Raw genomic sequence first — 21515 nt, forward strand, 5'->3', positions numbered from 1 at the left:
GTTCTCTTCTGCCTCATTGCCTCCAGTGAAACAGGGTCAAACTTGTGTGGCGGCAACTTCAACTACCATTTGACCACGCTTCATTAAACAACTTCAAATATACCTTAACATGCGCACATCCTCTGGTGGGGGGCACGAAAATGTTTCGCATTTTTGGGTGGGTGTTCAGCTCTCTGTGCACACACACAAGTAAGGCTAAGCATGCTCACACAGACACCTCATATTGCATGCATAAACCTATACAAAGATTTGTAGACGAGCACATCTGCCTTGATAGGGGCTCCCTTTGGTTAACATCAGGGAAGAATTCTTCAGACCTGAGCCTGAGGTACTTCAACATTTTCACCTGACCGCATATTTACGCAAACTTTCTTTTCTGTTTCATTTGTTCAAGGATAGAAATTAATTATTTGATCACAAAAGGTACATAGAATAAAGGGCACAAACGTGCTCACCTGTCCCCAGGGTCCAACCTGCCAAGAGGCACACTCCTGCTGCTGGCACGTCTGCACCGATTCAGGTTTAGATGAGCCACAAAAGCGATCGTCCAGACGGTCCTCGCCAAACTGGCACCACGTCTGACGGTGCTTGTAGCCTTTCCCACATGTCACGAGGCACTGATGGGCAAATATTGAAAATTTTGGAGTTGCATACGCATACAGTATATTTGATGGCGCGGTGGTTAGCGCTGTGCTTTCTGTGTGGAGTTTACACGTTCTCCCCGTGTTTTCATGTGTTTCCTCCAACTGTCCAAAGACATCGTGTTTGGGGTTCATGTTCAGGGTGACCCCGCCCTCACCCACAGTGAGATGTGATTGGCTCCAGAACCCCCCATGACCCGGAAATGGATAAGCAGTTTGAGATGAATGAATGAATGAAAAATTCTGAATAACCAGATGTCAATATGAATTGGTGATTGTGTGGGACTAAAAAAAATAGGGCAAGCATGTTTATTTTTGTGCGAGCACTGTACTCAGTGTGCATACAGTAAAGTGTAGACGTCTGCATGACATGAGAGATTTAAAATATTCCTGGAATGCAGCCCAGAGCATTTCAAGCCCCTTGCTCTACAATGTATAACCTGTAGAACAGTTAAATACCATCTTACCAACCAATTTCCCAACATTCACTGGGGTGTACAGAAGGGAGTAAGTCTCCCACAGCGGAGACATGCACAATCAGCACTGGGATTTTACATTTGACCCAGATCATTGCTAACTCTAAACTACGGTATTTATGTTAGAGTCTGTCTCCCACCTACATGACCCTGTGTTTATGTGGTTGTCCTCATTGATATATATGCACAACCGTCATGTAACAATGTCTTCACATGGATGACATAATCATCAGTCCACTCAGTGTATATTTTTCCATTGTATATTAAAGTGAAAAGATTTTCATATGAACGTGCAGAGCCTCTTCCATATGAACTTCAGAGACCAGACCCTTCATGCTCAGAGCACATAGAATAAAACGTGAATTGAACTGACCTCAGACCAGTCACCAGTCTTCCATTGTGGACAGAGGAATTCATTGCAGGGTTGGACGGTCAGCTTGTCCCTTTGACTGCATTTGCTCTCATCGCCACCAGCCTCAGCTGCCTTTCGACACACTGCCCCTCGACGGCGAGTGCCCCCACCACAGCTCTTGGAGCACTGTAGTGCAAATGTAAACACATACTGTATATACAGCCCATGATAAAATTTGACAAACATACAGGTTATGCTCGCACACAAAGCCCCATGCCTCTTTCAACAATCTCACCTCTGACCAAGGAGAGTACTCCCAGCCACCTGGGTTACAGTCTCCATGGCAACCCTCTTTGTCATCAGGTTTGCGCTGACCACTACAGTAGCGGTCATCAACCTTCTGAGTCTTGCCATCTGTGCGGCTGACTTTGGCACAGTATATTTCCAGGGTACGATATCCCAGACCACACTGGGCTGTGCACTCACTCTTGCGTGCCACATGCCACCTGCATCAAGGGTAATACATTTTCATCAGTGTTTTTAAATGACAAAAGACTTGTTGATTTGGTCATCCAGGGACTAAAAGCTGGTTAAATTGGTTAAACGAACCTGAGTTCACATTCAGTGTTGCAGGGCTCAGTGATGACAGGGGGCCTGGGTATGCCGTGACACCTCTGGTCTGACACCACCACCCTATCCGACTCTCTGCTACAGAGAATCTTCCGCTTTCGCTCTCCTATAAAGATACAATGATGGATGTTGGATAGCGGCCTGTCTTTAAATTCTTCAGGACAATACATCAAACCAAACTGAAATATTGCAACTATGGAAGTATAATTTCTTTTCTTCTTTTGTTTTGTTTGTTTTCAAGGATATTTACTAAATTCTTGCATATTTAGGCTTTTGAAGTAACTGAACTAACTTTTTTGAATTCTTTGAATGTTGCATTTTTTATAAGATATTTACAAGGAAGTGCAAAGAAATGCAAAGAAATTCATAATTTGAGTGTCCAAACAAATTCATCCTCAAAAATAAAACTCAACTGCCTTGCACAACCTTGCTTCTGTAAAATCCCACAGGTAGTTGTCTGAGTCAACGCAACACCTTGCTAAAGTACAATATATATCACCATAGCATTGCTATGAATACTAAGAACATGTCTGTGTGTGTGTGTGTGCTTCAACTTGACTCTTGCATTGACATTTTCTGCCCTGAATCACAGTGCACCTACTGTACTGCAGGAAGGAGAGATTTAAACCTCATGCAGTTCCAGGAAATAGATTCGCTATCAGTACCTCAGGTTAAATTAAGTTTTGCAGCTCAGTGCTGGGAGAGCTTAGTGTGTTCCAGGCTGGCAGAAAAGCATAATAAATCAGGCAATCAATAGTGCTGAGGGAATTACACGGTAGCTGTTTATCCTGCTGTGTGAACTTGTTGCTTTTGCTTTGGAATTTAATGTTGGTTGTTCAAGCAGGGTAGTGTCAAAAAGCGGGGAAAGAGATTCTCAAACAAAGTGTTTGAGTCATAGCATAGAACAGGATTTCGAGTTTACCTGATATCCGCCTCTGCTCACCCACACACACCAACATATCCTCAGTCAAACAAGGTAATCTGCCACAGCATAGTTTAATCACTTCTTCCAAAGCTATATGTCTAGCATGGACTTGTCAAGTTTAACCAGACAATCCACTCTCCCTAATGCCCCTGGCTCTGTGGCTCCCATGTGTCCCTCACTCTGTTCTTTCCCATCCCTGCCCTCACCACTCCATTTATCATCAAAAACCCCCATTACCTCACCCTCCCAACCCTGTGTGCCTCCTTCTCACCTTGGCACAGACGACTACACTCCTGCCAGGGCCCATAGGCATCCCAGAAGAACTGCTGAGGTTTGTCCTCTATAGGGATATTGAAGGAGTACCTGACATCTGGGTTGTAAAGGTTCCCCACAGACAGCACCTGAGAAAGAATGCAACCAATATGATACATGTCAGATAGTGATATTCAGCTGTTTTTTTTTTTTTTAAGACGTTTATATCTGGCAACGTAAAAGAAGACTATGAGTTTAAATTTTGGAAGTCAAGTCTGTTTAGGAATTTAAGTTTGTGCACTCAAAATATGCTTTCAGTGTATCACTGAAGTATAATGACGTCCGTTTTACTCATGCCGTTGCCCCTAAATTTATCTGGCTTTGCATTTCCTACATTGGATATCAAGCCATCATGCTCCTTTACCTGGACAATGATCTCTTCTTCAATACGGTCAGTACAGTTGATCCTCTCAATGACATGGTCTGAGCCACTGTACTCGATGACGGCATTTCCTACTTTTATTTCCCTTTTGAACATGCTGACCACAAACTCTCCGTTAAGCAGGAACTCTCCACGGCTGTTTGATATGGCTGCAGGGAGAAAGGAAAAAACAGTCACTTACTATTCTTGATCACACTGGAAACTTAGGAACACAATGACTGATAGTGTATGTATGCTAAAGCTATATTTGCTAAACTGGTAGAAAAAGTCCAACTGTAAAATGACAGAAAATGAAAGTCATGCTAATTAGCCAACATAAACAAACCAATTGGTTTAGCATGTGATGTGTTTAGCTTATCAATGGTGTGGCTATGGTTTTCATTTACAGTAAGGCACATGCAGCAGGCAGCAGTAAATCCTTATTGGGGTAACATAATCCTCTGTTCCTGGAGAAGTCCCATCCAGGGGCATCCTGTTCTTTTCAAGAGCCAGTCTGCTGCACTCATTCACCCTAATGCGATTATGGAGCTAATTTCCTGCCTTTACTTTCCTCGCCATTTCACACATTGCACTAATATGAGCGTGGAGAGCGGCCCTCATTCCGGGAAAAGCGTCCCCACTTTGGGCCTCTGATGCCCATACACAAATACATACAAATAGACACACACACACACAAAGTTGCTGATGACAATTGAGAAATTATGATCAAAAGTTTTCGTGCTGACGTTTCATAAAGCAAACACACTGATAGAAGAGAAGGAAAACAACAATAAAAAGACATGCAGATACACACTTGTTGACCTTGATGGAATGGAACCCTGAGGGAAATATGAACTCAAGTATTGGCATGCTGAAAAAGAAGCCAATTTCAGAATGGCAGGCACCATGCTCACCGAGGTAGTTGTCATCGTCTGGTTTCCCTGAGTAGCTGTGTTGACGCACATCTATATTTGTAGCACCACTGGGTATTCGCACTACTTCATTATAGCCTGCAAATAGAATGAGTATTTGTGTAGAAATGATTAATATAGCGCTGGTTATACTGGAGAAATGTGCTGCTGAAAATGAAAACAGACAGCAAGGCAGCAGCTCACCATAGCGAACAATGTTGAAGGTGCCTGCCACAGTTTTGCAGGAAGAATTGTCACCTCCACAAACGCCACATTTGTCCCTCCTGGCTTTAGAGTTCAATACATGGTCACAACCTGCTTGCTGCTCAGCAGAGAGGTGAATGGGAGAGGAAAATGAAGTATAAGAAAAGAAGAAAGGGATGCAAGGGAAATAGGATATTTTAAAAGAGGTTTGAAAAGAAAGAAAGGGGATAGGAAAAATGGGAAAAATGAGAAAGAAGATCGGGATGAATTGAAATTACTAAACAATACAATGGTAGGTTTTAGAAAAATGTGATATAAATGGTCTACTACTACTAATGGTCTACTCATGAAGGCAAGTATCAAACCTGCTGACCCATAAATAGTTACATAAGAACTTACTGAGTTACAGTCATATCACTGACCCCCATCTGAAATAAATTCCCCTCAAAAACCACACTAGAAATGGTATGAACTGCCCTGCTTGCAATTGGTTGTAGTGCAACAAGACAGATCAACATCCACTTGCCAAGGCTACATGAGAAACTTACTAAACCACAATCTAACCAAAACACTGTGTGTGGTTCATATTGTATACAGAGCAACCCACTCCTTCTTTCAAGAACCATATTGATGTGTATGGTGTGTTAGTAATCAAGCCTTCAAACTAAATCTATCACAGGGGTGAGGGGCATACACACATACTGGTTTGGAAAAGCATTGAATAGCTTTTTGAAGATTGTTGTAAGGATGCAAAAAACATCTCTCACTCAACACCTCTCGAATGTTTTCACTGTACCAAAACGTGCTTAAAGTGTGATTTTGATCCAGGTAGCTGAGCAGTTCTACAGTCAGTAAGTATTAGGAGGCTCACCCTGCACAAGCCCTGGACACAGATGTCGTTGGTATCAGGTCCACACGGCGTGCCATCAATGACCCTGTCCCTGAGCTGATAGTAGGCCGTGCTGCCTGCCACTCTGCAAAACAGCTTACACCTGTCCTTCATCAAGACTGAAAGAAGAGGTAAGAGGAAAAAAAACAAACCAACAATGGCTTAATACCAGGAGAAACCAATGCAACACTCTTAGTGTGTCTATTCATTGTCAACAAAAAAGGTGTTGAGAAAAAAAAGTTGGCTAAGTGCCAGAGGCTAAATAAAAGAGACTCACTTCCGCTGTACTTGGGCACCCAGCGAACATTAGGAGGTAGACCGTTGATGTTGAAGTGCCTGCCATCAAAAGCAGCACACTGCTCCTCCCTGAAGTCCTTCTTCTGCTTGGAGCAGGGCTCAGAGTTACAGGAACGAAACTTCATTCGGCGACCAACACAATACTTTCCTCCATTCCTGGGCCTGCAAATGAAATCAAAGAAAAGAGTGGTGAATCCCTGGTCGGATATCCTGAGTATTTTAAGTGGCTGCTTTACCACGCATTTTTCCACTGCTGCTTATTTATAAAGATTCATTTTCATTATGCCCCAGTGTTTCTTCAGGCGATTTAAACCAGGATGAAAGGCAACATTCAAGAAGAGTCAGTGATCTCTGTATTTATCAGGAAACAATCTTGGAAGATCTGCCATCTGAGAGCCTTTCTTGATGAACACTAGCTATGGAAAGAATTCCCTTAAGGAAGATTGATCTATGGAACATTGCCTTTAGCAGCTAAGATGGAGACAAGGTCCACTAGGCATGCATGACTACAAAGAGAATGACTGCTCACAAGGGTCGATTGCATTCGCGCACAGCGATCTTGATGCCTCCACCGCAGGTCCGCGAACAGGTACCGAAGGGGCTCCAAACTCCCCATGCCCCCTCCACAGGTGTGGCATCGTGCTCTTTGGCTATGCACAGGCCATGTTTGCAGTGCTGCAGAGGGAGAGTAAGGAAAACAAGATGACAAATGAATGGTGTGAGCAAGAAAATGAGCAAAAGGAGAGATTGAGAAAGAGAGAAAGATAGAAGAGTAAGAAAGAAAAAGTCAAAAAAAAGAAAGAAAGAAAGGAACAGGAACAGAGTTCCTCACACGCAATCTTATCCATAAAACTGGCAACACATCTATCTGCTCTCCCGCTCTTTGATGCTAATCTGGGAGAAATTATGCAGTGAAGCAAATGTAAAAAGAGTAAGCGAAACAGACATTTCATAGCTGGGTCTGGCTGGATAGAAGACAAGAAAAAGTCAATAAATAAATCTCAGCTCATAACAGGAGGATAATCTTACACCGTTCAACAAAAAGACTCCATTATAAGAGTTTTCAGTGTGGTGTGTTCTGGTATGGCATGGTATAAACATGAGAAGGGTTCAACATGTGCCCGTATCTTTGGGTTTTCTCGCTTTCATGTTCTCTCGGTCTTAGTGGCAGGAAGAGGGATTGGTGAGAAAGTATTCATTAAAGCTAAACTAAGACAGTCTCCAAGAAAGCATCCATCATTCACAACTTTACACCAACTACTTACATGCCAGCCATGTGCAATTACTAAAATTTACTCAAGTGTCAGGCATGCCGATTTTAGGCAAATGTTAGGAAACTTGTTTTCTTTTGTCGTTTTGCCATGAGTTAAAATGTCTGTGAACAATTTGATGTTCATGAGTCACTGGAAACATTGATAGATCAACATAAGGAACTGCTGTGAGCCATGTCAGATCATAACACAGAACCATATGAGTATTAAACTCTAATGAAATGGATGAAAATGTGGCAGTCCAACGAAGTTTTAAAACATTCACAATTTTTTCCCTTTTGCATATTCACCCCAGACTTGTGTGCTAATAAAATGCAATGCAGTTTCCTCTTGTTTCTAGTGCTTTTTTTAAATCTTTTTTTTTTATCATAAAACAAATACACACACACACACATATATATATATATATATATATATATATATGTATATATACATATATATATATATACATACCCATATATATATTTTACAAGACACTTACTTTTCCCGGTGAGCAGTCAGTGCCATCTGCCCATGGCATGTGCTGGGTCCTGCAACCCTGCTGGGCACCCTCTGGACTGGTACACCACAGCCTCCGACACTGAGTCTGATGAATACACACACACACACACACACATTAGTGTGCAGGAGTAAACACTGCCACAAGCTCCAACCCTGGGATTCCGGAAATAAACGTCAGGGTATGAATCATTTTAACTAACTTCACTGTAGATATGGACTACAGTCTTGGCAGAGATTCAAATTTATCTCACATTATCAAACATTTGACTCCATACACTATCAGCCCTCTCATTTGCCGCCTGTTTCTAAACCAGCTGCTTATGTGTCCTTTCAGTCTGGGCTGAAAAAAACAATTTCACAGTATCATGTGTCACGCACATTTTGAATCTGATTCAAGATTTAAGAAATAGCTTATACTCACTTAAAATTGCCAAAATACATCATGCCTTACATATTAATCACATTTACGTGAACTCCAGGAGATACTGACACCAATCTGTATATCGCTTTTTCATAAAGGGACTTTAAAAGCATTTTGGCTAAGGAGAGCACATGATCATAACACAAAAGGCTCCCCTCAGAGACATGCACATGCAGCATGACAGTTTAGCTTCACACATTGACTCCACTTACCATATAAGGGCACACCTGCGTCCCTGGCCCGAATATCAATTCGCACTGTTTATTGACATTGTATATCCGTCCAGGCAGCTGCTGCGAGAGGCTGTATGGACTAGAAACCGGCTCATCGAGCAAGCATTCACCATATCCTGTGCTATTAAGAAATAAAAATAAAATGACTTAAAGAAAAAAGAGAAAAAACAAGAGACACAGACAGAAAACACACTCAGTACAGCCGGAGAGGTCAATTCTCTGTACATATCTAAAACCCCTGCTGCTTACACTGTATCTTGACAGGTTTCTGTTTATATTCAGTCAGGAGTTGGGTGATAAAGGGAAAACTTTGGATAGTTAAAGGAATGGATAAGAGATTTGGAAGGCTTCCAGATTTACTCCTCCCTACAGAAGTTGTTTCCTGTTTTTTCTCAATGGGTTGAGAAGCCTTTGGAAGATAAGAAACCACAGATTGCAACAGTCCTAAGAAATAATGACAGTTTAATGCATTTATGACTTGAAACTTTGCCTGTTTCTACAGGAAGTGTAAGGACTGAGTAGGGTATGCATGTTAGTGTGTTCATGGAAACATACTTTGGTTAGCTTTACAATAACACAGCAGCTTTATAGGATATTTGGATGGAGCGTTCAAGAACGTGTTTACTTCATCTTAGTGGGTGGCATATCATCTCATTGTGGGCTGTTAAGAGTTATTCAATAATTTCTCCAAAACAGTAAAAGAAAATCATCATCTGCATGATCTAATGCTCTTGCATTTTTTGGGAAAAATGCTGAGGAAAAGAGTATGACATACTCAAGGAACTCTGTGATGTACTTCCTGCTACACTTGGACCACATCCAAGGGTTTGTGTTGTAGTTGAGAGTGGGAGCCATCACATGTTGCTGAATCTTAACGCCATCCTCCTTGCACTTGTTGCTGTCGTCATGTGGCATGTTGAACCTAGCAAAGAAAACAAAAAAAAAGGGGTTGAAATTAGAGAAAGTGTTTGTTTCTTTTTTTTTTTTTTTTTTTTTTCATAATTCAGTTGCCTACTATTCGTGCAACAAAACGAAGAGGTTAGTAAAACTACTCTGCCCATATGACAGATGCAATTCAATTTAGTGGTGGAAACATACAGCATTATACTGCCCACAACTGCTCAGCTGCCCCTTGTCAGGGACCATATAACACTGATTCTGGGCTATGTATTTGTTGAGCATGTTGTCAACATTTGGTTTGGATAAACATGGAATTCAGAAGTTTAGTGGTTAGAGAGTTAGAGATGAGTTGTCAGAGATGATGAAGGCTGTTATGGCCTGCATCGACTCTGGTTGATTTGGACAATGCAGTTTACAGAAGGTCAGTGGTCAAAAACCAGTGGTTTTACTTAAATTATGAGAATTGAATTACAGACTGTTTTCTCTCAAAATTAAAGGTGGGCAAAATAATGACAGATGTGATCAGATCCAAACAAAAGCAGCCAAAATTACTCAGAAAAGAATAAGGAATGTACAATTGGTGTGTGGTCCAAATAGGCAAGATACCTTGAGCTCCATTTCCTGGTAAGGCTTTTTGGATTCTTGGAAGATCTTTGAGGCTAAACTAAATTCTCACTGAAGCCAAAACTTTCACTGAGTAGGTGTGATGACTGTACTCCAGCTAAACAATTGGTGAGGATCTGCTGCTGCTGTACTGTACTTACACATGGCCAAGTTCATGGGCAATAGTGAATGCAGTGCTAAGTCCATTGTCTTCACTGATGCTGCAGCTCCTGTATGGATCACACACTGTGCCCAACTCTGCAAGTCCTAAATGATAACAGGCTCATTTTAGTTTTCCGGATGATCGTCATCATTATTTTCCAACAGAATCATTGTCATTACCCAACCAGTCTGTCGACCCATTTATCAAAACATTGGACTTACCTAAGGTGTCACACTTATCCCTTGCTCTGCAGATGTCCTGCCTGGGGCAAAGACAGACATACTGGATCATGATGCCAATACCGCAAAAAAAAATAAGTAAACTTTGGCAATCTTTAGGCTATTCTCCTTATTTAAGTTATTTTTTAAATAGCAGTTGCTTTCATCAGCCATCTGGACCCCATTTGGTCCAAGTCTTTGATGCCACAGATTTTCACGGACATTCTGTATTTATTATAGTGTTATTTATTTGCTGCATTTAGATGTCCTAAAATCACAGAAACATTTTGTATTTTTCGCACCTGGTGATGAGGATGGCAGTGTCGTGATGGGAATGGTGGTTATCATCTAGGATGTTCTGGCTCTGCTGCCAAATGCAGAAGTTCTTTAAAGTGGTCTGTGCATTAAATGAAATGACTGGACCATCCTGAGAAACATATAAAAACAGGGAATAATTTCATTTCAAGCCATTTCATTGATTAGTATGTACATCGAATAATTTTTTGTAAGCATGGAGGTGGTCAAATGTAAAATTCTTACCAGCTCGTTACTTATTATGACTAACTTTACAATCACAATGTTAATCAGGTTGCCAATGCTGGGGTCCTTGTAGATGGAAGACACCTGAATAAAGGAGAAAAATAAAACCTCAAGCCTCTGAGTGAAAACATTTAGAAAATTTTGAAGACTAAAAATAGCAATATTTTCTTTGACATAGCACAACTAAAATGTGACTGATTTCCTCCTCGTAGTTTCAAGCAAGTAAAGAGGAATTTAGTTGACTGGAGGACCAAGTTGATAATGGCCTAGACCCCTGCAGACAAGGCAGCCTTTGACAAGAACAGAATATAGGTCACATTGGCCCCAGACGCTGGCGGAAGCTGGTGCTTGAAGTTGCCAAGTGTATGCAGCCTATGTGACATACCTTAAAAAATCAGAGCTTATTTTTTAGCATTCATCAAAGCTGTCAGACAGGCTCTCCCTCAACCGGCCTTCTCTTCCCCTTAGCCATTTCAAAGTGATGTTTACCCTTGCCCTAGGCTGCCCTTTTCCAACCCATGGTCCATCTCCACAGGATGCCTGACTAACTTGTAGCACAAACAGGAAAGGAGAACACGTATCTAGATTTAATGCACTTATGTGTGTAACAACAACTTTTCTTTGGTCGGGGGTGCACAAGAAGAAAGACACATGCTTGGAGGCATGCTTCCATGTCCCGGCCAAACATTTCCACAACCTCTGCAAGCATCTGTGAGGGCATTTTGAAGGAGAACTTACTATGGACATTAGTGTGAGTATGTAGTGCTGTAGGTTGCTGCCATGATGCTCCACCATTTTGCTGTCAGCCACCAGCATGACTTCAACAAAGCGCGGGTAGGAGAGGAAGCGTTTTGATCTCCTGTGAGGTCCTGAGTCACCACTGCTATCATTTGATGGTCTAGCGCTAACACTGCCACTCTCTGATCTGAGTAAAACATTGCTGGCCAGGTCAGACGTCAATGACTCCACGTCTCTGAATACACCAGCATTGATAGGGGCTGCATCGGACAAAGTGGTCACCCCAGCTGCTGGCCTTCTCTTCAGCTTGTGTCTCTTATGTCTGTGTTTGTGTCCTAGAGAGAGAAGCCAGAAAGAATGGAGCATTGTAAATATACAATGATGCAGGGCTGAATGAAAATACATTCACTCATAAAAACAAATAACGGTTTTTTTGTGAGGATATGTTTACAGTAAAGCTTAAGTTGTGGTTTATGTCTTTAACTCTAGAGATGCATGGGGTGAGCTTGCTGTCTGAAAGTGGGTATTGTTAATAAGTTGTTGCCTCCTTCTCCCTTTTGTTTATTGTTGCTCAAAGAGTGGGTTGACAAATGAATACGGCCGAGAATGCCTTTTTTCGCTCTCCCTCCTCTTTCAGAGGAGTGGAGGGAAGAGGGCAAAGAGTTCAGGCTAGGTAAACCTGGCACCCAGCCATAAAGAAATGGAGCACACGTACCAAAAGAAGGCAGCCCAAGTAGTGGGCAGAAAAACTTTTGATACTGAGGGGAATTATGTCTGATTTTAATCATGTCATGGAAACAAAACTGTTGAATGTCAGCTTTTTCTTTCTTGTTTTCTCAGCACATGCAGATCAGCTGTTCGGGACCACCAGCAATGCATTGGTGTTTTCTTCGTTTTGATTATTTGACAGTTTCACGTTGGCATCACTTTGCTATTATACAATTTACACAGCATAGTCAGCAGTGGGTCTATCCAACTTTCTTATCAAAGAGGGAAAGGAAGTACAAGAGTCAACAGGAAGTTCCGCCAGTAAACTGAGATGGGATGATACTAGAGAAATTATTTTTCCTGTGTGTGTGAGAGTTGGAAATCTTCGTAACTACTGTGCTGCAGTTGCAAATCCTTGGCTGTGTGGGCTATGACACATTGTGTGAAGGGAGACAGTTTCACACCAATCCTTCACTTTAATTCAGTCGTTTCTATTTGTGGCCTTCTCATGGGAAAAAAAAAAAAAATCCAAATTACATGGTGCCATTTGACAAATAACAGTACATAATAATTGCTTGGTTAACTGAAATGTATAATTTTCCAAATATAATTTCTCCTTTTAAGAATTGTGACTGACTTTTAATCGAAGAGCTTGAATCTTTGTTAATCAAATCTACTTCCATATGCATACACACAGAAAGACTTTGCTTGTTTTAACCAGTTAAGCTACAAATGGTTCTACTGAACAACAAAACAATTACTGTAATAGCTCAATATGCCCAGTTAGTTGCTATTACATAATCTGTTCCTGTTGTAACTGATAGTAGAGATTTTGGGAGAATGCGACGATGTAGAAACCAATTTAAAGGTCACCAAACATATGCATATAGGGTGCACAAAGAGCACACTCACATTCACCATGCATCACATGAAAACACTTGGCCACTTACATACACATAAAACAACCATATAGACGTTGTTTTACACACATAGGCCCTGTTGGCAAGTAGCAGTGTACAAATTGGGGGGGACCGAGTGAGAGCTGACTGGAGCAGATACTTATGTCAGCTCATTTGACTTGACCACCTCAGTGATGCAGTATTAATCAACACAGATAGTGTGTTTGTGCTTTCAGGCATATGTGAAGCAGCCCCATAGCTGTGTTACTTGTGTTCTATGTGCGTGTGTCTATTTGTCAAATTGCATGCACACATACCAATCATATAACAAAATATACCTGAAGTGTCACAAGCTGAGTTCTCCCCAGATGATTGTTTCTTGGGTGCACTCTTCCTGTAAACAATATGAGGTTTTGTGTGTTCCTCTTCATAGTGTTCTCCTTGATAGCTATGCAGGGGCTCCACAAAATATTCCCCTTCTGGAGACCTGAAAGTGCCAAGCTAAATAGCAGGGGAAAAAATACATAGCAGTTAGTGTTCATCCATCCATCTATTTTCTGTGAATGCTAATTTCACTTCAGGAATTAACATAAGTATGTGTGGAAAAACCTACGGCAGGAGTTTAGGGAATATATAGTTCAAAGATTGTTTTAAAGATCAGCATGCTACTATACGCCTGAAATTAAATGCATGTTTAAGTTCAGAAAAATTGTTACGGCAAACAGTGGAATGTGGCTCATTTACTCCTCATTAGAGAAAACAGGCAATGCTGAGAGTCTAGGGATTAAATGAAAAGAGAGAATCAGTCAATTTGCTTGCATGTAGGAAAGGCCCCAAAACCAGCCATTCACCAAAGTCATGATGCCTATCAGCAAAAACAGTGAGGCCACATGCTCTTCGCAAGTATGCTGAAATGTATGTATGTATGTAATTGTATGTATTTCACATGGCACATTTAGCGTAAATGGCTAATTTGGTGGTCTCTGATGATCCGGATAAGAGAAACGAGAAGACCGGAACATTTGACTTGGTGCTCATCAGCTGTGACAGTCGTCCTGGCAATTCTACAGGCTGATACAACTTTGCGAAATTCTACCCATCACTGTCACAATCCTAAATACAGATGAAAAAAAGGCTAATGGGAAAAACATGAAATTGTGGACTGTCCTCCAGCCAAATAAAGCTTCCTGCTTAAATTCCATGCAACCAAGACAACTATTCCTACTGCCAGGTTACAACTTGCACTGTGATTGGCAATGCAAAAGATTTACACACTTTGTCACGTTGTCTCTACCTGTACAGAAATAGAATGCAACGATTGGCACTAGCAGCACAGTCTGTTGGCAAAAAAGACGCTCCCACAGATTAGATAACTAGATCTATTCTGTCCATAGTTGTTAGATTCCTAAACCAGGGGCTCTAAAGCACTTGAATGTGCGTTGCCCTTTGGTGGGAAACTGGCCCTTTAGTTACAAGTGTCACTTAATTGTGGTTTCTTTGTCTACAATCAGAGTGCACTTTTGCTCCACTCCAAAACTCGTGTTTCAGCAGCACAGGGAGTGAGGTCAATCCGTGATGACGTCAGCACCCACTCTACTCCCACTGTACTAGCGTGCGTAAAGACGTAACCGACTACCAGGAGACCAGAGGGAGGCATGGGAGTAAGATGTAGTGTCCAATAAACTTGACTGCGGGCATTGAACTTGGGATCCAGATATTTAGCATTGTACTTCTTTTCGCCTTGGAAGAGCTAAGTCACAGGATCCAAACACAGACAAAATCTTTACCAAGCCATGCAGCTTCTCGGGTTGGTCTCCCCTAAAACGTTTTGCAACACAAATTCTCTTAACTGACTCCATAAAACGAATACAATAAAACTTTGCAGTTTAAGACAGGTGCAGTTATGCAGACAACGGTGTTTCGCAATTATGCATTTAAAAGTTTGATATTTTGACATTTGCACTGGTAAAATACAGGTAACGCGCAAAGTTGTTTTTTTTTTAAGACCCACATTATCAATAAAATTGTGAGGCAGCCTAAAACTTTGTCTAAACTTTGTCTAACGAATTATGGCCCACAAAAACACCCCTGGTGGTAAAGTAAAACACCCGATGACCGTCAAGTCATTACATGCATGGCTGGTGTAGCCGTGCGTAAAAACTCACCAGTCCGGAGCACAAACTGATGACCGCGGCGTGTTCTGCTTGTGCATTCACATGCCCTTTATAGAAGCAGTGCCTCAGCTCCGTGTCCTCCTCTTCCTCCTCCACCGCCCCATCCGTCGCAAAATCCGTTACGTTATCTCCTCGGGGTACTCCGAGTATTGTCACAGTGTAGAAAGGTGCGATAAATCCCGAATCCAGCGTGAGGTTGAGGTGATAATTCTGTCCGAAAGCAGATATCCTGTAGTGGATGTTTGGTGAGGCCCAGTGATCCGTGCTGTTGCCGGTGCTCTCGTCCAAACTTCGTCTTTTCCTCTTGAAGTGCACACTTGTTGGCAACTTGTCACCGGCTTCATTCACTCGCACCGGTGTTACAATCTCAGAAGCGCCGACCTCCTCTTTTACTGGGGAAGACACACAATAATCACAGTAAAGCTAATGACAATAATAATAATACGCTTTAAGTCGCAGTCCAGTAGCGTTGGTGCTAATCAATAAACCCAGATGTGCTCATTGAAATGTCGCTTTAGATATCGCTGTCCTCTTTCTTGGGGGTGGGGAGTTGGGGGGGGGGATTACAGTGTTGCAAGGAAACGATAGTCAGTGAACTTTAGGAATCTAAAAAGCGCTGCAAGTCATGTGCTTGGCTGAATCCAGCACCCATTCATTCTGCGCCCCTCCGATTGAGGAAATAAACCCATGAGGATATATAAAAAAAAAAAGATCTGCCGGGCTTGACAGCGCGGCATACTTTACCTGTGCTCGTATTGAGAAGCAATCTCTCCGTGGACGCGACAACATTCAAGAAATCAGGGAATAGTAGGAACCCCAAGCCCCAGAAGAGCACATGCATGATTGTCCACGTTCAGAGGAGTGCGGCAGCCTGCGGTCCTGTAGTTATACTGTATTCCTCCGGTCGCTCCGGGCTTTCCGCCTCCGCTTTCCTGCCTCATCCAAGTTTATTATCCCCGACTCTTGAGTAGATGGTCTCTGGGCGGTGAAGTACACTGCTGGGACATGAGCGCTCCGCGGAGTCCCTGGCGAACATGCATACTGCTGTTCAAACAGTCAACTGTGATGAGCTCCGCCGGGCACCAGCTCTCTCCCCAACTAGGGGCGGGATCAGCCAGGCAAGGTACACTTGTGCTACAGTGAAGCCACTCCCGTCAGGCCTATATAGTGTGGGGACAGGGCTGGTCACACATAGCGTCCACTGCGGAACACGTGATGTGGTCTATGACTAACACTTACTGACCACACTAACCATAAAGCGTCCCAAATAACTAAGTCAATGGAGTACTTCAATGCATGGAGGGATTTATACACACTGGTATGCAATTTGACACAGAGACTGCATATTGTCAATTTTCAATAGCTTATGGCGAACCAGGTTTTAGAGGATGGGCAGTTTGATGGCCCGTGACAGTGGGTCAGGGACCCATAAGGAAATGCTCTCCCTGGGGCCACAGGAGAGATCATGTAGGCATGGCTGTATACTTAGAAGTTCACACGATCACAGAGACACTGACAAAATGCAAACTGGTATGGTGTGTAGCCATATACAGACGTGATTTGAGGTCTTAAGTAGGTGCTGGAAAAGGCATTGTGTCAGGATAATGGTAATGATTTTATGAGCTATAGTCTCCTGGGCAGGACAATGCTCTATGGAAGTCTTTGGAGGCCTTTGTTATGTGGAGGATCAAAGAGCGGGCTATCAAGTGTGTCTTGTACCTCATTCATGCAAAGCATCCCAAACGCATACACATACAGACAGAATATACAACATGTTCAGGTTGTTATTTTCTTATATGTTCCAAAAAGATACTTCTGTAAGTAAAGCTTCACTGGAAAATAATCTAATGTCATCTAATATCAGCTCATTGGAGAGTCACTGTTGTCACATTCTGTCTGCCAATCAATTACCTCCCAAGATAATTGTAAAACACACACAACAGAAGGTTGATGCTAGTTTAGAAATGTTTTGCCAGTGCAGATTTTGGACAAGTTTGCGTTTATTGAAAAATATCTCACTTTGTGCTCACTGTCGTAACAACAAATAAGTAGTAAAAATGGCCCAAAATGTGTCATGCAATATTGATATTAGCTTCAAAAATGAGATATTAATTATCCTCCATACTACCAGGGTACGACAGAAACATGAGCAACACCAAAATGAGGAATGCCCAAGAATAACAGACCAATTCATTGCAGACGTTTGGACATGGGATAACAGGAAGTGCAGAAACAGAATCAGAATCACAAATTGTTTAATTTCCAGGTGTGTGTAAACATACTAGGAATTTGATTCCGGTGTTTCTATCGTGGAAAAGGTAAAGACAAAAAAATAAATAATAATAATAAAGGAAATATATATATATATAAACATGTATACATTGAAATTAGAAATATTTGCAGTGGAATATGGCACAATAGTGCAGTAATGTGCATTTGTTCAGAAGTTGTCAGGTGGCTGTTGGTTTTGGCGAACAGAGCTCTGCAGTGCCTACCAGAAGGAAGCAGTCTAAACAGATTGTGTCCGCGGTGTGAAGGATCTGCAGCAATGGTACCTGCCCTGTTCCTGACTGGAGGGAAGGTCGGCCCCAATGATCTTTTTTGCAGACCTTATAGTTTGTTGTACTCTGTTCCTGTCCTGCTTGGTGGCCAATCCAAACCAGACAGTGATGGAAGTGCAGAGAGCAGACTGGATGGTGGCGGTCTAGAAGATGACCAGCAGCTTCTGAGACAAGTTAAACTTCCTTAGCTGACGCGGAAAGTCCAACCTCTGCTGGGCCTTCTATGTGGGCGGTCCACTTCAGGTCCCAGGAGATTGTGATTCCCAGGAACTTGAACCACACTAGACCCAGTTCCGTTGAGGATTGTGGCGGGGGGGGTAAGGTGGGCATGTTCCTCCTGAAATCCACTGTCATCTCCACAGTCTTGAGCAGATTAAGCTCCAGGTGGTTCTGACCACACCAGACAACCAGTCGGTCCACCTCGTGCCGTCCTGTGTCGTCTGCAAACTCACCTCCTGCACCATCTACACTTTCATGCCCCCTACCCGAACCAGGGTCTGTATCCCCACCCCGCTTTCACTGGCGAAGTTGGTGAGAGGTCAGAGTTGTTGACAGTAGTGCTGTGTGAGATAGTTGTCTTGGTGTGAGGAGTGGTGATGGCTGGCATTAGGGGGGTGACACTGGGACGGCAGTGTTCACGGTCTAGCCTCCTGGAGGTGTTGTGGCCTAACTAGACGAAACACAGATGAAAGGAGGTTCCCACCTGATGACCCCAAAGACATAATAGCTATCACTGCTCACTGGCTTAGTTAGATATTATCTTAAGGGCACATAGGGTAGGGTGAAAGTTTGTTGTCAGGGAGTTAGTCAATGAGTCTGGTACATTTTTTGTCGCACAAGTTTGTTGTGTTTACTCTAGAAGTCTCGCAGATGGGCCATCCGAGGTGCAGTCATTAGCATAGAGGGAGAGGAGCGGCGGGGGTAGAACACACCCCTGGGGGGGCACTGGTGCTGATGGTACAGATGTTTGAGAAGATGCTACCCAGCCTAACCTGCACAGGGTCAACTTAATAATGTGTTAACCACATCTCTGTTCCTGCTACGAGTTCCATTAAACCAGGCTGGTGGGTGGCCACGCAGAAAAAATGGACCTTGGAACTGATCTGAACTGGACTGAACTGAACCTAAATGAAATGCGGACCTTAATGATATGAATTAATGAATTGCTATGACATTATTAATTAATATGTGTTCTGCTTTCACAGTGATTAACTGTTTGAAGATGAGAGCCTCAACATGAGCCAATGTAGGCCGACATAAGCTGTCCATATTTCAGCAAAAACTGTCATGTTAGCAAAATTGACCATGAACTTTAAGCCAATCTTAAAGCTATGACATTCCAACTGACTTTGTATGTTGGTATGCCATAGATGTTTATCTGACAGGTGGTCCTAATATTGACAGCCTATTGTGAAAATTAAACAAATATTGTTAAAAAGCTTGAATCTCATCTCAACTTATCAGTTTTGGCTTGGGATTGGTAACAGGCCTACAGGTCAGCAGCCCATCACAGGCTCAACACAGAGAGACAGACAGAGACCAACAACCACTCACACACACTCAGACCTACGGACCATATTGAGTCACCCGTTAACCTAAACATGCACAGCAGCGCTTCACACTATGTGCTTTTGTCTACCTGTTTGGTCTATGAAATGAGATCACACTAAATCACCCAAACGTGGGCAGTTTTTCCATGCCATTTAAGCAAAAACGTGTTAAGCATGTGTATCGTTTTGAAGAAACAAAGAAGACGTGGGTGTAACCACTGTTAGAGATTTCCCTCACTGCGACACTTTACGTCCCTACGTCATGAGTGCATGCTGCAGACTGCAGCAGCTTTTTCTGTTCTAGTCAGTGCAGTACTTAACTTGGTGGAAAAACATTTACTCACATTTAAATATACAATCTGCTCAAGCAAAACTCAAGCCACAACTTGGATGGGTGGTGAGTTAATAATTACCCTTGGATTGATGTATTACCAGATAGTTACTACCTGGATGAATGAGATGGACATACACAGACATACACCGTCTAACACTACAACAGTGCAAGTCAGCAGGCAGCACAAAGCATGCAAGAATGGATATAGCCTAATGGTAACACATTAAGTGCACTGACAAATACACATTGTAAGTATAATCTTAAAGATAAGATTATGCCTGCTCTCACACTCACAGTCACAAATAAAGAAAATATTGCTCACAGCATGTAGCAGCCTTGCTCTTAATGATAGCACGTAGTCAAAACATTTTTACAGCTGATGGAGCTTAATTTATATTGACAGGTTTGGGGGTTATGACATCAAAAACACTGATAACGCATTATTATCAGTATTCTGGTGCTATACATCAAAAGTTTTTTCTTGTTGTTGTTGTTTTTTTTTTTTTTTTAAATAAAACATGATTATCCACAAAGTTGTGTGTTTTGATAAAATGAAATAACATTTCCTTCAGTGATCCTTGAAAGAGACATTTTGCAGAAGAGATTGCAAAGTCTGGAGCAAAAGGCTTTAAAAGGATGTTTCTGCAAGGCATAAACAGCATTTTTGTCCTGATTTATAAAAGCTAAGAGCCAGTAGCCTACATGACTGGACAGTTGTGTTCAATCAACATGCGCTGCTGTTCAAGAGACTACTCCATTCTGAGCAAAACCAGACCAAAGAGATTTGTTATCACTGACATTATGGTCATTACATTTGCATGCACACAATCATGACTTTTGCTGTTCACAAAACCTCATCATTTACCAAGCACACATTGGCCAACCTGCTCATCCCAGTAGTTATCACATTTTCCGTTATAATGGAACTAATTAGGTATGCTCTTCCATGTCAGGGAAATGTTAGCATTTTAGCTGGCTTTCTTCCGATGTTCTTCTCTTATTTAGAAGCACCTTCCACGGGTAGAACCTAAAACATCCACATGGGCACCTTAAGGTTATAAGCCAATTTAAAACAACATTCACAATTTATCCCATTTCCTAGAACTCTCCATAAAACATTTTACTGCAAAGGGGTCAAGGTAAATAAAAAAGTGTGGGGAGAAATTGCCCCCTGGCTATGTTTCGATGTGCACCGACTACATCTTTAAGTGAACCATGTACTCTTTATGGTGGCCGCGGTTGCTGTATAGTTGTTAGTCGAACCCTTAATTTCAAACTTATAATAACTATTTTAAGTTTCTTTTTGAATGGCTGCTTGACTCCATGAAGCTACTGCTAACATGTGGCAAAGAAAGTGACTTTCTGTGCCTTAAACACCTGCATGTAGCCAGAAAGAGAGTCACTGTTTTCAGCGAGTTGTCAATGGGGCAGTCACAATACTGTGTGCATGCGTCTGTGTGTGTTCTCATTTGATGGTCACTGAGGTCATCAAAGTCATCCTTCCTGAGTTGTGCGCAGGCAGCATCGTTGAGAGCAGCCATCAGTAGAGTAAACTTCACTTCCCCTCAGATTAGATCGCAGGCCGATAGGGAGCGGAAAGCTTGAATGAAGCAGCCAAGCCTGGCCTGGGATTTCAAAGACACGCACTTTAATTGTGGAGCTTTCAAAATCTCCTTTCAGTGCATTTCACTCTGCCTTTCCCT

The 21515-nt window shown here is 42.2% G+C and overlaps 1 protein-coding gene across 1 annotated transcript in view; it reads right to left on the bottom strand.

The window, feature by feature from the left end:
• The window catches only part of adamts9 (ADAM metallopeptidase with thrombospondin type 1 motif, 9), a 38043-nt gene extending 21630 nt beyond the window's left edge, over positions 1-16413 (bottom strand). The window contains exons 1-22 of the mRNA XM_029502222.1: positions 16112-16413; positions 15359-15759; positions 13532-13694; positions 11587-11921; positions 10849-10932; positions 10611-10735; positions 10312-10352; positions 10089-10194; positions 9200-9346; positions 8404-8545; positions 7751-7855; positions 6528-6673; positions 5979-6160; positions 5684-5820; positions 4813-4930; positions 4612-4707; positions 3701-3867; positions 3296-3425; positions 2079-2205; positions 1765-1975; positions 1491-1655; positions 456-617 (exon numbers count right to left, since the gene is read on the bottom strand). Of these exons, the coding sequence (XP_029358082.1) occupies positions 456-617; positions 1491-1655; positions 1765-1975; positions 2079-2205; positions 3296-3425; positions 3701-3867; positions 4612-4707; positions 4813-4930; positions 5684-5820; positions 5979-6160; positions 6528-6673; positions 7751-7855; positions 8404-8545; positions 9200-9346; positions 10089-10194; positions 10312-10352; positions 10611-10735; positions 10849-10932; positions 11587-11921; positions 13532-13694; positions 15359-15759; positions 16112-16208 (3387 nt within the window). The 5' untranslated portion in view covers positions 16209-16413. The remainder of the gene's footprint in view (positions 1-455; positions 618-1490; positions 1656-1764; positions 1976-2078; positions 2206-3295; positions 3426-3700; positions 3868-4611; positions 4708-4812; positions 4931-5683; positions 5821-5978; positions 6161-6527; positions 6674-7750; positions 7856-8403; positions 8546-9199; positions 9347-10088; positions 10195-10311; positions 10353-10610; positions 10736-10848; positions 10933-11586; positions 11922-13531; positions 13695-15358; positions 15760-16111) is intronic.
• Positions 16414-21515: the final 5102 nt, after the last annotated feature.

Source organism: Echeneis naucrates, chromosome 5 (assembly GCF_900963305.1).
Source record: "Echeneis naucrates chromosome 5, fEcheNa1.1, whole genome shotgun sequence".
Lineage (NCBI taxonomy): Eukaryota > Metazoa > Chordata > Actinopteri > Carangiformes > Echeneidae > Echeneis > Echeneis naucrates.